Below are 18941 nucleotides of genomic sequence, written 5' to 3' on the forward strand. Positions count from 1 at the left end.
GAGTCATTTTCTTTTTCCTTCTATCCTTCCTTCCTTCCTTCCTTCCTTCCTTCCTTCCTTCATTCATTCATTCCTTTCGGTTTGTAAATTGGTGACTTGGTTTTCGGCACAGTAAATATCATCACTTGATGTCAAGCTGGTGGAATGGTGATGATTTGGGCAGCTAGCTGCAAAGTCAATGGTTCGAAACCACCAGCCACTCCCCAGGAGAGACGTGACTTTCTGCTTCTGTAAAGAGTTACCATCTATACTTACCTGGCAGGGGAGATACCATGATCACCAAGGTGGTTTTCCCAGGGCGAGGCTTATCCATTGCACTCCGGATGTGCTGACCCCTGCGATTTCCCCAAATGTGGGAAACTCGACTGCATAATTTGTGGTAGTGGGGGACTGCGTTCACGCTCTCCCCTGAAAAGAAAAAAAAAAAAAAAGAGTTACCATCTCAGAAACTCACGGGGCAGTGTTACCCTGTCCTGTTGGGTCACTGTGAGTTAGCATCCACTCGAGGGCAGTGAGTTTGGTTTTGACTTAAAGCTGGCTTTGTGTGTACGTGTGTGTGCGCATGCGTGAAGTGGTTGGACAGCTCTGGGCTGGTCCTGAGCTCCCTGAGTTTGGAGCCAGAGAGGTTATGGCCTGAGGGATCTGCGTCCCAGCTCCAGGCACAGAGCAGGGTGCGTGTGTGTGTGCGTGCGCATGTACCTGCATGAGGACATGTGTGTGCATCGCCTGCATCCTTCGAGTCGAGCTCCTGCGTCCCAGAATCCTCCATGCCCCTCCCGCAAGAGGCCTCCCCCGTGAGAGCAGAGACCCACCTTCAACTCTCCCTCCTCCCTTCACCCCATCTCAGGCCACCAGCCACCACCCCTGCCCGTGTGGGTGAGCACATTCAACAGCATGTCTTTGTCTTGAAACAGGAAGACCGAGGCAAAATAAGGGACCTCTTCTCACCCCAGTTTAGGTGGACCACGCTGCTGCTGTGGTTTATTTGGTAAGTGCCCCTCCTCCGGTGCCGTGGGTAGGGGTTGTTTTCATGGGAAGCACACTGGCATCCTGTGTGTGTGTGGGGGGGTGTTTTCCAACGTTATTTGCATGGGCGCCACTCCCCACAACTCCTGCCCAATTTAGGAATCACTGTACTGCTGCATGTGAGCTGTCTGGTCGCTCCCAACCCCCAGCGACCCTGTAGGGCAGCGTAGAAAGAGCCCCGGGGTTTCTCCTAGGCTGTCGTCTTTAGGGGGAGGAGCCCTGGCAATACAAGGGTCCGGCGCTCACTTTCGAACCGAAAGGTTGGCGGTTCGAATCCACCAGCTGCTCCAGGGCAGGAAAATGAGGCAGGCTGTTTCTGTAAAGGTGATGGCCTTAGAAAGCAGGTGCTCTACTTTGCCCCGTGGGGCACTTGGAGTTGAAATTGACTACAGCAGTGGTTCTCAGCCTTTATGCAGTTCCTCATGTGGTGGTGACCCCCAACCAGAAAATTATTTTTATTGCTACTTCATCGCTGTCATTCTGCTTCCGTTATGAATCTGGCGATCCCTGTGAAAGGGTCGTTTGACAACCCCCCCCCCAAAAGGGGTCGCGGCCCACAGGTTGAGAACCACTGGACTAGAGGGTTCACTGCAGCCTGCTTCACACCTGCTCTCTTCCTGCTCGTGTCTAAAGCCCCCCATAGCCATGGGGAGGGGGGCATGGCCGCAGACGTGTCCCCAACACTTTGCGGGCTGGGGAGAAAGGAACTCTCACACATCCACTTTCATGCACTTCCTGGTCTTTCCTGTTTCCTTCCCGGCAGGTTTTCCAATGCGTTTTCTTACTACGGATTGGTTCTGCTCACCACGGAGATTTTCCAAGTCGGAGACATCTGTAGCAGTGAGTATTGCAGGCTGCCCCGGGCCAGCTAACCAACTGGCTTGTTCAGCACCGGCGTGAGCTGCCTGCCCGTCCATGGGAGCCACGTGTGTGGCGAGCCACGCTCTCCCCATGGTGGGCGCTCATGAGCTCTTGGTCTCCCAGGGCACCGCTGGGTCAGCTCAGACCACCGATGGAACGCTGCCTCCTGGAGCCACCTGGGTCTTCTCCCAGAGGCCACCAGCCAGGGCACGGCGGTCCATTTCAAAGGCCTGACACAGTATTTGCTGACAAATGATATGGGGGGAAAGACGTCCCCCAGAGCAGGGGTATGGGGCAGGGATTAGGAATCTAAGGCAGAATAAGGCCTGGGGGCGGGGTGGGGTCAGATGGACCTTTCAGGCAAGATGGACTGAATGAGAAGAAAGTGACATTTAAAGAAAGACTTGGAGGAGGTTAGGGACAGCCATGGGATAGCAGAAGGGCAGTCCAGAGAGGGAATGGCCAGTGCCAAGGCCCTGAGGCAGGAGTGTGTGCGCTTTATGTGAAGAGCCAGTAAGGGAGTCCGTGGTGACTGGAGCCCAGTGAGAAAGCCAAGGTGTGCTCTGGAACAAGGACTTGACGGGACCAGGTCGTCCACGGCCTCAGAGGGGTTTTAAGGATGTTGACTTCAGATGGAGGAGGCCCTCAGAGTTTCAAACAGAGGGGCTGTGTTAGTCTGGGTAGACTAGAGAAACAAATTCATAGACACTCGTGTGTAAGAGAGAGGGCCTGTGTTAGTCTGGGTAGACTAGGGAAGCAAATTCATAGACACTCGTGTGTATAAGAGAGAACTTTATATCAAAGAGCAATTGTACATCAAGAAAACATCCCAGCCTCGTCCGGATTAAGTCCATAAGCCCGATATTAGCCCCTATGTCCAATACCAATCCATAAATTCCTCTTCAGACTCACGCAAAATGTGCAATGACGCCAGAAGATCACAGGCCCGTGGGTGGAAAGTCTTGTGGATCCAGTGGCAGTGGAAGCATCTCAGCGCTGGCGTGGGTCTCCATGTGGCTCCTCCAGCTCCAGGGCTCTGATTCCATGAGGGGGTCTCCATGTGGCTTGTCAGCAGGAAGACAAGCAGAGAGTGTCTCTGCCCTGCCCCCCCCACTGAGCTCTTTATCTCCTTTGCGCCTCCAAATGAAAAGCTGATTGACAGGCTAGACTCCACCCCTTCGCAAGTTGACGCCAGAGAATGTAACTGCCACAGGGGCTGGTTGTTGTTTTCAGTGAGAGACATGTATTGCCTCACAAATGCTCATGAGGTTCTCATTCATTCTCTCTCTTTCTTCAAGAAACCCCAGTGGGGCAGTGGGTTACATCTGGACTGCTAACTGCAAGGTTGGTAGTTCCAACCCACCATTCATTCCTTGGGAGAAAGCCGAAGCTTTCTACTCCCGTGAAGATTTACAGCCTCAGGAGCCCAGTCATACCCTGTCCTAGATGGGTCACTATCGACCCAATGTCAGTGAGCCAACGCCTAGTCTTTCAGGTCTCTAGAACTCTCACGGACATTTCTTGTCAGGCAGGTCTAGTCATCACAACCCCCCTCCACGTCTGCGTGTCTGAGAGAGACTTCAATGTGCCCGCATTCATGTCAGAGTTCTGCCACATGTCCAGTTCCCGGTGCACGGCCCCTCTCTCCCCACATGTAAACCCAAGTCTGACTTAGGTTTGCCGAGCGCGCCTCCAGCTGCCATCTTGGAAGTGGACGGCAGCAAGAGTGGGGCGCAGGTGTGGAAGCAGGTTGACCAGCGGGGAGGCTATTGCAGTAATTCAGGTGAGGGATGTGGGGGGAGGGGGGCGGTTCAGACCAGGATGACCGCAGGGGATATGCAGGCAAGCAGCTGATGCTATTGTAATAGGAGCTGAAGGCTGACCCAGTGGATTTGCTGACCGATTGACTGGGGCGCGTCATGAAGAGAGGGGTCAAGGCTGCGGAGATGCCACTGTCTGAGACGGGGAAGCCCTGGGAAGCGTGGGTTGGAGGGGCACGCCCCCTCTCTGGGTCTCATCTGCTGAGAGCCTGACTGACATTGCTGTGGCTCCTCTACCTTTGGGGGACCAGCCCTGCATTTTGGGGTGAAGGAAGACCTGGGATAGAGCAACATTGAGCCTTCACTACGAATTCGTCGGGACCAAGAGGGAGACTCTTGTTGCCATCACCTCCTTGGCTACGGGGCTCCCCTGGGATTCGCTCTCAATAAATGGGGAGAGAGTGGGGTTGGGGATGAACCACGCTGGGTGTGTGTCATCCATTAGCTACTGCCAAAGAGCAACACAACCACAACAGGAAAACACAAGAGGAGGCCAGTCACCGAAGCTGATGGAAGTTGAGGGACTAGATGACTTGCCGAGCAGGGCAACGTCTCTGACGAGAGAGTCAACCGTGTTCCCAAGAAAACACAAATCGGTTACAGAGTCTAAGGCTCCCACTGACCCCTGGTAATGACACATTGCCATGGGAACAGGGCCCAGAGGGAATCAAAACCCACTTGTCGCCATGTGGAGTGTCAGGCAGCCTTTTCTTGAAGAACAATTAAAGTAATGACCGGTGGACCTTGAATCCTAACATCGAGTATGACCTTCGGGATTGTCCTCTGCCCAAACTGAACGGCCACATATAAACACTCGAAAGTGATCTTTATGAAGTCAGTTTTCCCCCAAGGTGTGAGGTTCAAAGATCATGGCCGGGCAGCAGCTTGGGTAGGTCACTTGAACTTCCAACCCAAATCTAGAAATCTGGATTCCACAAGAATGAATGTGTCTGGGGAACCGAATTACAAGGATCTGCATAAAACCTCCTCCCTGGTGGACGGACAACAGAAAAGTGGGTGAAGGGAGACGTCGGACAGGGCAAGATATAACAAAATCATTTATAAATTATCAAGGGCTCATGAGGGAGGGGCGGGTGGGAGGGAGGGGAAAATGAGGAGCTGATGCCAGGAGCTTAGGTAGATAGCAGATGTTTTGAGAATGATGGGAGCAATGAATGTACAAAGGTGCTTTACACAATTGATGTATGGATTGTGATAAGAGTTGTATGAGCCCCTAATAAAACGGAAAAAAAAGAATGAGTCTATTCCTCAATACACCACAGTTCAGAACAACACACGTGCATAGTCTCCCGTCTCTGTGGGTCAGGGGTCTGGGTACAGCAACAACCAGGGGGATCAGCCAGGGTGGGGGAGCGGGGAGGGTCTCACTTAGAGACTCTGTGATTTCTGGCAACCCCAAGTTCCTTGTGGCTGTTGCACTGAACAGGCGTTTGTTGGTTTTGGCTGGTGACCTGCTCTCCATTCACAGAGGATGCCTTCTGTCCCTTGCTGTGTGGGGCCACCCGCACGGCCACTTGCCTCCTCGTAGTGGTTAAGGGAGAACAGTGCGACACATCCCTAGCCAGATGGGCACTGCAGTCTCACACAGCGGCGTGGCACACACACAGTCGTGTCCTCACGGTCCCCCGTGCTGTATCTGATTGGTAAGAGGCAAGTCCCAGGTCCCACGTCCCACACATCCATCAAAGGCAAGGGATGACTTAAGGGCGAGGCCACCAGGAGGCAGGAGTCCGTGTTTCCTGTTGCTGTGGTCGGTCGGTCACAGCCACACCACAGGGGAGTGGCCCTCAGAACGGGAGTTTATTGCTGCAAGCAGGACTAGGCTTTCCCTCCGTCCCTGGTCAGCTCTGCTGGGAAGCCCTTGTGTCTTTCAGCTTCTGGAGTGCCAGGCGTTTCTTCTTCTTCTTTTTTTTTAATCTGACTTGATTGATTGATTGCGCCAGGCGTTGTTTCTTGATGCTCCTCCCAGGATGCCTTCCCGCTGTGCATCTGTGGAGCTGGGCCTACAGGAACCACCACGCAGAGACAGAGGAGGTTTAGGATCCATCCTGCCCCACCCTGGCCTGCCCTCGTTCACACCACAAAAGAAGCATCGTTCTTTACAGACAGACTTCCATTTACAGGTGCAGGGGCTAGGATATGAACCTCAGTCAGTCCATAGCAGCAAGCATCCTGAGGAGCCCCCTCCCCAGGAGCTGTCTGCCCACCAAGCACCTGGTATGTGCCAACACTGGACTGGGCACATTCGTGCAACAGACGATTTCCAAGTGCCTAGCGAAGCGGTTGCATCCGGCCCGGTTTGAGGCAGGAAACAGACTGGGCCATAGCAGGCACAGACGCAGCCTCTCCTGCGTGCATTGTTGCCCTGTCACCGTAGCAAGAAGCGGGAAACAGCCCAGGAGCCCACCAAAGAGAGCGGAGCAGGAAACTTGGGCCCACACACACACCGGCATGCTGCGCATTGCTAAAACAAAACACAAGGATGGCACCAGGAAACCCCCACGACACTGATGGGCCTGGAGAATGCCGCCCCGAGTGAAGGCAGCCCGCCACGAAAGGACCAGGATGGCGGGAGACCGCAAGAGGCGCAGAAAAGCCGAGACAGAGACCGGCACCCCAAAGTGAACAGGCTTTGGAGGTTCCCAAGGGAGGGAGCCCCCGGGGTGGAACGATGCAGCAACAAGACTAGAAGGTTGGCGGGTATTGATGGGGGCGTGGAAGGGAGGAGGGGAGTCAGAGGAGAGGGGTGGGGTGGCAGAGCGGGCTGGGGGAGGCTGCCGCGTAGTTTGAACCGTGGATGGTAGAGCCGGTGGTCTGAAATGTGAACCCTGCCCCCAACGAATTCACAAGAAAAGGTTCATGCAAAGCCAAACAAACCACCGCCACCACCACCAGAGGCTGAGAGAGATGGAGCTGTAGAAGTCCTGGCTGCGATCCAATGCAGAGTCTGTCTGACTCCAAACCTGGGTCCTTGCCAGGACTAGAGGTGGCAGCCCAGGTGGTTTCATGCAGACAGTAGGAGGTGTGGGGGGAAGGTAAGGTGCTGTCCCAAGGCCAGGTCTATAGCTCACTCTCTCTCTCTCTCTCTCTGCCCACCCCCTACCCTCGCCCCCAAGTCTCCAACCAGAAGAGGAAAGTGGAAGCCAAATGCAGTCTGGCCTGTGAGTACCTGAATGAGGAGGACTACATGGACCTGCTGTGGACCACCCTCTCGGAGTTCCCAGGCAAGGAGGCGGTGTAACAAGCGGGTCTGGGCCAGCGATGCCATGGGGCAGGTGGACACTGCTTGGAGACAAATGCTCTGCCTAGGGGAGCGGGGGCTTTTGTTTCTTTGTGGCTTGAGGTCATCAAGTCGGTTCAGACGCAGAGCAACTGTGTGTTCGGACAACGGAGCGAAACACTGGCCGGTCCTGCGCCGTCCTCACAACCGTTCTTACGTCTGAGCCCATGGTCGCAGCCACAGTGGCCATCCATCTCGTCCAGGGTCTTCCTCTTCGTCATTGCCCCTCTGCTCGACCCAGCATGGTGTCCCCTGCAGGGCCTGCTCTCTCCAGATAATGTGTGCATAGCACGTGAGAGGAAGTCCCACCATCGTTTCCTCTAAGGAGCAGGCTGGCTGTACTTCCTCCCAGACAGATGTTTGTTCTTCTGGCAGTCTATGGTACCGGCTTCTTTAGCTAAAAGTTTTCAGAAACTGAAAGCTTAACTCTGCTTGCTGCTGCTTAGAGGGCCAAAGATGTGGCCGTCTGCTTCTGTGGGGTCTGCAGCCTTGGAACCCCACAAGGACCATTCCACTTGTCCTAGAGGGTCACTCTGGGTCAGGATCAACTCGGTGACAATGCATTTGGGTTTCTTCTTTAGTTTTTTTTAATGTCCTTTTTAATTTTAATCATTTTATTAGTGCCCATACAACTCTTATCATCATCTATCCATACATCAATTGTGTCAAGCACATTTGTACATTCATTGCCCTCATCATTCTCAAAACATTTACTCTCCACCTAAGCCAGTGGCATCAGCTCCTCATTTTTACCCCTCCCTCCCCATTCCCCTCTCCCTCATGAGCCCTTGATAATTTATAAATTATTATTTTGTCATATCTTGCCCTATCCGGCGTCTCCTTTCACCCCCTTTTCTGTTGTCCGTCTCCGAGGGAGGAGGTCACATGTAGATCCTTGTAATAGGTTCCCCCTTTCCAATCCACCCCCCTTCCACCCTCCCAGTATCACCGCTCATACCACTGGTCCTGAAGGGATCATCCGCCCTAGATTCCCTGTGTTTCCAGTTCCTATCTGTACCAGTGTACATCCTCTGGTCTAGTCAGATTTGTGAGGTAGAATTGGGATCATGATAGTGTGTGTATGTGTGGCGGGGGGGAGGGGATGGGGGAGCATTTAAGAACTGGAGGAAAGTTGTATGTTTCATCATTGCTACATCACACCCTACTAGCTGTTTCCTCCCCTAGACCCTTCTGTAAGGGGATGTTCAGTGGCCTACAAATGGGCTTTGGGTCTCCACTCTGCATTCCGCCCCCTCCTTCACAATGATATGATTATTTGTTCTGATGTTGCCTGATACCCTGATCCCTTCGACACCTCATGATCACACAGGCTGGTGTGCTTCTTCCATGTGGGCCTTATTGTTTCTTATCTGGATGTCTGCTTGTTTACCTTCAAGGCTTTAAGACCCCAGAGATGCTATATCTTTTGATAGCCAGGCACCATCAGCTTTCTTCACCACATTTAGTTGTTCACCCGCTTTGTCTTAAGCAATTGTATTGGGAAGGTGAGTATCATAGAATGCTAGTTTAATAGAATAAAGTATTCTTGCATCGAGGAAGTACTTGAGTGGAGGCCCAATGTCCATCTGCTACCTTAATACTAAACCTATAAATATATGCACATAGATCTATTTCCCCATCCTTATATATAAATATATTTACATATATACATGCCTTTATTTAGACCTCTATAAATGCCCTTTGCCTCCTAGCTCTTTCCTCTATTTCCTTTGACTTTCTTCTTGTCTCACTATCATGCTCAGTCTTCATTTGGGTTTCAGCATTTCCTCTTGGTTACATTGCCCTTGATCACGGCCTACCAGTCCTCCTACACCCTCCTCACCACCGATTTGGATCACTTGTTCCCTTGTCCCTGTGTTTGTTAACACCACTACCTTTCCCCCCACCTCCTCCTCTCCCATGTCCCCCCGGAACTGTCGGTCCCGTTGTTTTCTCCTCCAGATTGTTCATCCAGCCCATCTTATTTAGACAGACCTGAATGGATTTGGTTTTGAGTCTGAAGACGCTTAACAAGTGCACTCACCCCATTGCATGGCTGCCGGCAGGAGCCACAAAACAGAAGGCTCAGAGACAACAGACATTTTTGCTGGTGGCGCAGCAAGCAGCATGAATAGTATATTGGCCTCAGTTCCCTTTGTCCCCAAGCCCCACAGCGGCAAAGCCAAGAGCCTACGTGGAGGTTACACTGACAGTGCTTTGCAACTCAGGAACCCCAAGCTCAGGGAGCTCCAACTGTTTCATCGCACGCTGCCAGAAACCTGCCCACGGGGAGGGTGAGCCCACTCTTTCTGATTGGACTGCTCGTTCTTGAAGTATTAGGCTGGGCAAAAAACTCCATAAGTGGCTTTGCTCACGAGGCGTACAGAAATACCAAGAGAGCCATGGGAATCTCGCCCAGATCAGGCAGGCTGGAAGAGGCCTGTGCTTTGTGGAACACCACGTCTTTCCAGGATGCAGAGACGAGCTCTCTCTTCCTTTCAAAGGATTGATAATCATTGCAGTAACAACATCTGGCACCTCCCACGTGCTTCCTGTAGACCGAGCCCGGTGAGAAATGCTTCACAGATGTGCCCTCCCTGAATCCAGTCAAGTGACAGAATCATCCTTAGTTTATGACAAAAGACACGGAGTCTCAGAGTCAGAGGGTGAAATTGCTTGCCCAGCAGGACAGAAGCTGCGCCTGCAACTTGAGCGAAGCCTGGATGTGCATCTCGGACCCGAGGGCTTTCTCTTCAGCAAGGGTGTTGTTGACAGGTGCCTGTCGAGTCAGTTCGGACACATAGAGACCCGCGTACAAAAGAAGTACCCCTGTGCCGTCCTCACAATTGTTCCTGTGTGTGAGCCCATGATCACAGCCACTGTGTCCATCATCTGGTCAAGAGCCGCCTTCTTGGCTTTCCCCCTGCTGGTATTTCCTGTAGTTACCTCCCAAATAACGCACGTTTAACTTGAATCCTCCTCCAGACTCTGCTTCCAAGGAAACTTAAGCTAAGACACCAAGAAATCTACTGCCTGCAGAGCTGAATCAAAAACTTAGCAATGCCACTGACTCACTTACTCACTCAACTCAACTGACTCAGTTCACTCAACTCACACTCACCTCAACTCAACTGACTCACTCAACTGACTCAATTCACTCAGTCACTCACTCAACTCACTCACTCAACTCAACTCAGTTCACTCAACGCACTCACTAAACTCACACTCACTCACTCAACTGACTCACCCAACTCACTCAATTCACTCAATCAACTCAGTCACTCAACTCACTCAACTGACTCACTCAACTGACTCAATTCACTCAATCAACTCACTCACTCACTCAGTTCACTCAACTCACTACTCCAACTCAACTCACTCACTCAACTCACACTCACTCAACTGACTCACTCAACTCACTCAATTCACTCAATCAACTCAGTCACTCACTCAACTCACTCAATTCACTCAGTCAACTCAGTCACTCAAATCACCTCACTCAGCTCATCAACCAATCACTCGATTCAATCACTGATGCACTCACTCACTCATCTCCCTTAAGTCCGTTCTGACTCACAGTGACCAGATAGGACAGGATAGAACTGCCCTCTGAGGGTTTACAAGACAAATCATTATGGTAGTAGCAAGCCTCATCTCTCTTCTTCTGAGTGGCTGATGGTTTCAAACTGCTAACCTGTGGTTATCTCTACACCACCAGGACTCCGATGCCATTTACTAAGCACCGTGGTTCCAGGCAATTCCTCTTCCCTTTTTTCCTTATCTGTTATCATTTGGTTTTGTTGTTGTTGTTGTTCATTGTCAAATTCACACTTTTGGAAAAATTCCTGGCATATAGTGAAACCAAACCAAACACATTATCACCGAGTCAACTCCAACTCATAGGAACCCTGCCGGACAGAGTAGAGTGGCCTCTGTGGGTTTCCAAGACTGTAACTCTTTGTGGGAGTAGAAAGCTTCGTCTTCCTTTCTCTGGCGGGGCAGCTGGTTATTTCAAACTGCTGACCCTGCAGTTAGCAGCCCAGTATGTAACCTAGTACGCCGCAGGGCTCCCTTGGGCATGTTCCAATATTTATTATATTTCTTGATGGCTGAAATCTTTTAAAGGGGACTATTAATAGCATTCGACTTAGAGGGTGGTTTGGAAGATTATACGGGATGATAAATGTACGAGTGCTTGGTGTACATTTTTCATTGTGATTACAACTAATAAGCACAATGCTGAATCAGGACACCAGGTGGTGCTGTAAAGTAGGTGGGTCAGCGGTTCTGCTCCCATGAAGATTTAGGCTCAGACATTCTGAGGAGCAGTCCCACTCTGTCCCCTAGGGCTTCTATGAATCAGAATTGACTCAGCGGTCATGGACTTCTACTGCTTCTACTGCGACAGGGAGTTATTTGGGTTGATGCCCATTTGACATATGAAGAAAAAGAAGTTCAGAGAAGGCAAAAGCTAGCCTGAGACCACACAGAAAGTTAGAGATGAGACCGAGCCTTAGAACCCGATTGTGTGTGTGACGTCCAGCTCAGATATCTCAGCTGGACTCTGTGCCTGCTGGGCTATCTATCCGGTGTTTCATCACTAGTCAGTCCAACCGTTAACGGCTTGACGTTGTAGGCCAGGTAGGTGGTGGTGGCTTACCTAGGACCTCTGGGAGCGCATGTCTTCACAGCTCTAAGTCTGGGCTGTTGGCCTCTGAACTGGAGGTCTCGTGTGACGGCTCGACTGGGGTGGGATGCACTGCCACACCTCACACACCTGCTCTGAGGGTTGTGGGCTGAGGGCCTCAGGTCTTCACTGGCTGTGGGCAAGAGGCTGCCCACTGTTCTCTGCCAGGCGGCCCCTTCATTTGAGCAAGCACTTTGGAAGAACCAGAGGAGGTGGGCACCAGCAAGACAAAGCCACATCTTTTACAGCCGCATCTCAGAAGCGGCATCTCATTGCCTTGGCCCTATTCTAGTGAAGGGGAGTGGGCCACTAGGTCCACTAAGTCCAAGGAGGGATTGTGTGAGGTATGAAGCCTGGGAGGCTGGGTTGTTGGGGAGCCACGTCAGAAGCTGCCTCCCACAATGCACCTGGCCCCCTTCCAGGTGTCCTCGTGACTCTGTGGATCATCGACCGGCTGGGCCGCAAGAAGACCATGGCCCTGTGTTTTGCCATCTTCTTCCTCTGCAGCCTCCTGCTCTTCATCTGTGTTGGAAGGTGGGTCTCTCTGGCCCCAGTGTGGGTCCCTCGGGCCATGGCCAGGGCTCCATCTGGGTGAGGGGATCTCCCCTCTTCCCCACGAGGCACTCGGTAGAACTTTGAGCTTATCTCACAGCTACCTCCTAAAGGTCCAGAAAATCAGGTTTGGGTTGGAGGTTCTGACTGGGTGGGGTGGCGGTGGTGGGGAAGAAGGGGGTTGGGGGGCTTGACTCAGGTCTCGATCCGACTACATCAAATTTAAACTCATGTCATCATCTCCCGGAGACCAGCCACGTGGCTGCTTTGTTTCTGTGTGTGCGCAAGCGTTCCTGTGCTCAGCAAAAGTACTGAACATCGCCCTGTTTGGGGATGTTATCCGTCTTTTCCATCCTCACAACAGGGAGGGGGCCGCTGCTCTGCCTGCACTCTGCGGGGCCATAGTTCCCAAAGCCTACCGCCCCCTTTTCAGAATAACAAACAAATCCTACTCAGCATCTTCCCCCTGGCCATTAAAACCTTCAGTTAGTTCTATAGTTAATCATTCGAGATAAAGTGTAAGCATCTGCAGCCCTTCCCCGTCCCCTCACTGATCTCTCCAGGAGGCCCTGCTTGTGCAGCGGTTCCCAGTTGGGCTGCCAACTGCAAGGCCAGCGGTTAGAAACCACCAGCCGCTCTGTAGGAGAACGAAGAGGCTTTCTACTCCTGTGAAGCATTAACACACAGGCTCACTAACCCATGGCAGTCGGTCCGGCGCTCCACCGGCAGGGGTGCTGTTGCCCCATGGGGACACGCTGGCCTGGAGGCTGATGGGCATTCTGGGGACCTTCCTCCAGCTGGCTCTCCCCACCTCGGGTGACTCCGGCTCAGTGCCTGCCCCCAAACCTCCTGGCCCTTTCCCCACTTTAGCTCCAGCCTGGGCAGCTTCCGACGGTCCACAGGTCCCCCTGGTCATGCTTTGGGGGTGGCGCTGGGGCGCGTGCTGCTGGGGCGGCCACGGGAACAAGGTCAGAGACACACCCCAGCTCACCTGCGTCTTCCCCGCCGGCCCCTAGGAACCTGCTCACCATGTTCCTGTTCATCGCCAGAGCGTTTATTTCCGGGGGCTTCCAGGCAGCCTACGTTTACACACCTGAGGTAGGCAGTAGGTCGAGTGCGGGGGTGAGGGGGCCCTGCAGAAACGCCCCGACAGGGCTCCTGGGAAGGAAACGCACTTGGTCCTTGGGGCCCAGTGGTTGTCCACTCGGCTTCCAGTCTTTAGTCTCCTCCGATGAAAACACACGCCCCCGTGCCCAAACCCCAAGGTTACCCCACTGCCTCCAACCAAAAATGGAAAGCACCTCGCTTCCCCTGCGGCCCAGGGATAACGGTGGAGAATAGAACAGCGCGGTGTCTTGACTGACTGCCAGTCTTTCTGTGCCAGTGGCAGTCCGTGCCGCTGCATCTTCGCAGGGCAGCTGGGTAACAGCGGAGTGGGGAGGGGCAGGGCTGAGACACCAGCTAGCGAGAGAGCAGTGCCTACATTTGCAGTGGGGTGGGGGTGGCTGGGGCAGAGCTTAGCCTCCTAGATCTGGCGGGACAATTCCTAGGGGAGGGGTCTTTGGGGCCCACCATGCAGGGCCAGGAGGACCCTGGTACTGGGCTCCCTCCCACCACCCAGCCTCTTGCCCTTTCTCAGTCAAATTCTTAGCTGCCTCGGGTTAGACGGAAGAAAGATGGATGTGATTTTCTGCTCACGTGAGCGGTTCCAGCCAGCCTCAGAAACCCACAGAGGCAGTTCTGTCTTGGCCGATAAGGGCCGCTGTGGGTCAGAATCGACTCGATGGCAGTGAGCTTGTTCTTTTGGTTTAGGAATAAGTACTCCCCCACATCTTGGTGGGTCATCCTAACTTCAGGACTCCCCAGGCATGGGGTGGAGGAACTGTCCGATCAGGCCAGAGCTGGGCAGGAAGGAGGTCCCTGGGTCTGCAGAACTCCTCACCTGAGCCGGCCCTGTGTTGCAGGTCTACCCCACAGCGACGCGGGCATTGGGCCTGGGCTCCTGCAGTGGCATGGCAAGAGTGGGTGCTCTCGTTACTCCATTCATTGCCCAGGTAGGTGTCCCCCCAAAGCAGCTTCCATGGGCTGAGCCTCCTGCAGATTGCTCGGGGTCCGGGGCCTATCTTATCTTAACAAGCTACCCCAGACAGAAGAAACCTGGCATGGGGATGAGAAAAGAGGCTCCAAAGAGGACTTGAATTTGAACTTGCCTGTGGCTACACGGATAGCCACACGGATAGAAGGGAGGGCGGACGTGTGGACGACAGCCAGGGATTTCCTGAGCAGAAAACCCCATGGACTTGGGATGATTGGCCAAAGAGATTTTTAAGTGGAAGCCAGCAGGCCACCACAATGTGGGGGAGACCAACACCCCAATCAGCCCCTCCTTCTGCATGTTGGATAATGAGGTGTCTTCCAGAATGCATGCACCTCTCCATGTGTGTGCCTTGGGACTATTTCTAGCTTTGGGGGGAAATGTATCATGGTTATATATACAAAACAAAAGGTGTCCCACTTTAACCCTTGTGAAATGTGCCATTCAGCGACATGGCTCATGGTCGCCATGCTGTGCAGCTGTGACTTCTGGGCATTTTCACGCTCCCCCTCCCCCAATTCCCACAGACACGCAACTCCCCTTCAGCCTAACGCACTCCCCATTGCCTCCTCTCTCGGCCCGTGTGATCACCAATCACCATCGGCTCTACACTTCTGCCTATCCCAGGTGATTTCACATGAGTGGATCATACAAAAGGTGTCCAGGCCGATCCAGAAGCCTCCTTAGAAGCGAGGCTGGCGAGACTGTCTCACATACTTTGGACCTATGATCAGGCGAGACATATGATCCTGGAGAAGGACATCATGCCTGGTAAGGCATCGGGTCAGCAAAAAAGGAGGAAGAGGAGGAAGAAGAAGAAGAGACCCTTAACGAGATAGATCAAGACAGTGACTGCAACCGTGGCTCAAAGACAGCCACCATCGTGAGGACGGCGCAGGACCGGACAGCATGTGGTTCTGTTGGCTGTCAGAACCAACCACCACCCCTGACTGGCTGTACTCAGCACCCTGCGTCCCAGGGCCGTCCGGGTCACAGGACGTGCCGCAAAGCGCTTCCCGCGAGGGCCAGGAAGCAGCAGGACGGCCTCGCTCTGCCAAGGGTGGCCAGCCTTCCTCCTTGGACAAGGAGTCTGTCTCGCCACTTCTCTCGGCCTCTTTTCCCCTCTCATGCTTCCGTTTCCATGGGAGCGATTTTCCCTTCCTTTCTCTGCCGGGCTTTCCCCTGACATAGGTGCTCGCTTCCCCAGGCTTTACTACGCCTCACGCGTCTCCCGTTATCATTCAAATTAATAGTCCGTTGTGTGTGCATGTGTTAGTCCAGGTAGACTAGACAAACAAATCCAGGGAGACTTCTGGGTGTATAACAGAGTAATTGTACATGAAGAAAACATCCCAGCCCAGTCCACATCAAGTCCATCAGTCCGATATTAGCCCACACGTCCAATACCAATCTATAAAGGCCCCTTCAGACTCAGGAAACACATGCCATGACGCCAAATTCAGGAGGATCACCGTCCAGTGGGTGGGAAGTCTTATGGATCCAGTGGCAGTGGAAGCATCTCAGCACTGGCAGGGTATCCACGTGGCTCCTCCAGCTCAGGGCACTCGCGTAGCTCCATGTCTCTTGTCAGCTGCAATGTCTCTCAGGTAGTGAGCATGTGTCCCGCTTCCAATGAGCTATTTATCTCGTTAGCGCAGTGGTTCTCAACCTTCCTAATGCGGCTACCCTTTAATATGGTTCCTCATGTGGTGGTGACCCCCAACCAGAAAATTATTTTCATTGCTACTTCATCACTGTCACTTTGCTACCATTATGAATTGGGCGACCCCTGTGAAAGGGTTGTTCAGACCCCAAAGGGGTCGCAACCCACAGGTTGAGAACTACTGCCTTAGCGCCTCCAAGTGAGGTCAAGCAATGACCTGATTGACAGGTCAAACTCCACCCCTTCACTCGTAAGTCTCAAATTGACAACAGACAATGTAACTACCACAGCGTATGCCATGCACAACATTTCTCAATACATCCGTTGATGAGCACCTCCATTTTTAGAGGGATTATTGTCCCATCTGTTTGCTTTCTGAGGAGCCCCGGTGGCGTAGTGCTAACATGTTGGGCTGCTAACCCCAAGGTCAGCAGTTCAAAACCACCAGCCACTCCGTAAAGAGTTACAGTCTCAGAAACCCCCAGGCACAGCTCGTCCCTGTCCTATAGGGTCGCTGTGAGTAGGCATCAACTCGAAGCAGAGAGTTGAGTGCAAGCTTATATATCAGGCTTCTCTTGAGCCACCTTTTCCTGCCATGCCCGCGTGTGCTGGGACATTGTGGATCCCCACTGACAAAGAGCTCTTTGTGGGCCTGCGTGGTGTCAGGTGCTGCCCAGGTCTCCTGTCCTGAATAAGGGGTGCTGCCCTCATGAAGCCCGCACATGGTGCAGACAGTTGACACACACAGCTGCTCACAGAAAGGTTGGTAAGGTCAACTCCATTGGGAGGCGCCTGAGAAGAAAGGTCTGGCCATCTCCTTCCAAAAACCCAACCCTCCCTCCGGAGCTCATGCCATGAGTTAGAACCCGCTTGGCTGTTAGCTACTGCCGAATGCCCACCAAGCACCCTGGGCCAGAGACTCTGCTGTGGGAGGTGGTGGCCTGGGAGAGGGTCTAATAACAAGCACTCTGCAGCCTGAGGGGCCTAGGTTCAAATCCAGGCCCCAGCCTTACCATCTCTAGGAACTTGGGCACGGTCTAAGTCGGAGCTCTCCACAGAAACAAACAGTGAGACATAAATATCTTTCCATTCCAATTTTCCATTCCACCTTTTGGAAATTATCTCTGTATATGTACACACGTAGACATACGTACATGTATGTCCATGTGCACGCATAGGTGTACATGTGCACATATATATGTATTTGTATGCAGTGCCCTGGTGGCTCAGTGGGTAAGCACTTGGCAGGTAACTGGAAGGTTGGTGGTTTGAACCCACCACCCAGCAGAAGGACGGGCATTCTGCTTCTGTAAAGCTGACAGCTTACAAAGCCCTGGGTGGTGGGTTCCCTACTCGGTCTCACAGGATTGCTTGCTGTGGATCAGAATCTGCTTGAGAGCAATGGGTTTGGAAAGAGAGAGAACAACTGACTGTGAGGAAATGACCGAAAAGCCATGGCAGCTGGCAAGTCCCCCATCTGCAGATCGTTTAAGCCAAGTGGTACAGACAGAGTGGAGAGGGTAGAGCGCTGGAGACAGAGCTGCCAGAGTACTTATTTATAGTCTGGAGACAGGCCACGCCCATTTCCGCTGATTGGTTGATCACATTCGTGGAAAGTCATTCTAATTCGTTCCACCCCACCGCACTTTAAAATAGCAACCAGTCCAGTGTCCGGCCAAACCACTGAGAATCACAGCCTAGTCACGTGGGCACAGGCAAAGTGGGCAGTCAGGTGTATGCCCGTACCCGAGTGGTCTCCCCTCTGTAAAATGAGAAGAAGGTGCCTGCCTCGCGGGTGCTCAGAGACTACTGAGGTCATGGCCTGCCATCTCTGAGAGGGCAGGCGGAGCCTCTGGTTCCTAAGGGATGCTCGCTCTCACCTGTGTCCTCCTTCCTCAGGTGATGCTGGAGTCCTCCGTGTACCTGACGCTGGCAGTGTACAGCACCTGCTGCCTCCTGGCCGCCGTGGCCTCCTGCCTCCTGCCCATCGAGACCAAAGGCCGCGGACTGCAGGAATCCAGCCACCGGGAGTGGGGCCAGGAGATGGTCGGCCGGGGGACGCATGACCCGGGCGTCCCCAGGTCACATTCTGGTTCCCAAGAGTAGTGACTGCTAGGGGGTTGAGCCGGTCTTGGAAGCTGCGTCGTCGTGCAGAGAGCTGGTGGGGCCCAGCTGGGGCACCAACTGTTGGGGCTGCCACCAAGAACCGGAGACTTTGACCTGGACCAACAGGGCTTTGTGTCGTGACTCCATGTGCCCATAACCATTGAGACCCACCGAGGAAGGGGCGGCGCTGGCTCGGTGGGTCTTCTCTGTATGCGTGTGTCGGGGGAGCAGGGGTGGGGATGGGGCAAGTTGGTAACAGGCTCCAGGTGGGTAAAGGGCCCCTTTGGGAGTAGCCAGAATGGGCTGGCCACGGCCTCCGTTGGCAACAAGCCATCTCTGTAGATTCAGGCGGGCCCAGAACCAGGGAGCCCACCCCTGCCGTGTGCCAACCCTCTGTTCTTCCACCGCCCCGGCCCCAGGGCTTGACACTGCAGTGGACTGGGTGAGGCCTGAGCGTCATCTCCTTGGGTCAGAGAAATGCCCCAAACAGCATCTGTCTGCCCACCCACCCTCCACCCCCACAGCCCGCCTCCCCAGAACCTGACGCTGGCTCCTGCCCTGACCGGTCCCTCCCCGAGAGCTGCTATCTGTGGCGCCAGGGGGTCCAGATGCGTTCATGGGGACAGCTGGGCTTACGCTCAGGGCCAACCTCAGAACGCTGCTCCTCCCAGAGCTGGGGTCAGAGACGTGAGCTCCAAGTCCCAAGACAAAGCCGGTCCCTCCCCTGCAGAAGCGGGGAGGCCCTGGGCTGCTTGGGGCTTCCCGACTGGCTCTCTCAGTGGCCAGCTGGTTGGTGACTCTGGAGAAGTAGTAAGCTCCGATTTCCTCTC

The 18941-nt window shown here is 53.6% G+C and overlaps 1 protein-coding gene and 1 non-coding gene across 2 annotated transcripts in view; both read left to right on the top strand.

Moving 5' to 3' along the window:
- The window catches only part of SVOP (SV2 related protein), a 62989-nt gene extending 44780 nt beyond the window's left edge, over window positions 1–18209 (top strand). Inside the window, exons 10-16 of the mRNA XM_075534661.1 lie at window positions 915–988; window positions 1790–1866; window positions 6845–6952; window positions 12118–12229; window positions 13264–13345; window positions 14212–14301; window positions 17905–18209. Coding sequence (XP_075390776.1) covers window positions 915–988; window positions 1790–1866; window positions 6845–6952; window positions 12118–12229; window positions 13264–13345; window positions 14212–14301; window positions 17905–18111 — 750 coding nt within the window. The 3' untranslated portion in view covers window positions 18112–18209. The remainder of the gene's footprint in view (window positions 1–914; window positions 989–1789; window positions 1867–6844; window positions 6953–12117; window positions 12230–13263; window positions 13346–14211; window positions 14302–17904) is intronic.
- On the top strand, window positions 248–411 carry LOC142429984 (U1 spliceosomal RNA). The gene has a single exon (XR_012780478.1). It is a non-coding gene; the product is annotated as a U1 spliceosomal RNA (small nuclear RNA).
- Window positions 18210–18941: the final 732 nt, after the last annotated feature.

This window comes from Tenrec ecaudatus, chromosome 16 (assembly GCF_050624435.1).
Source record: "Tenrec ecaudatus isolate mTenEca1 chromosome 16, mTenEca1.hap1, whole genome shotgun sequence".
Lineage (NCBI taxonomy): Eukaryota > Metazoa > Chordata > Mammalia > Afrosoricida > Tenrecidae > Tenrec > Tenrec ecaudatus.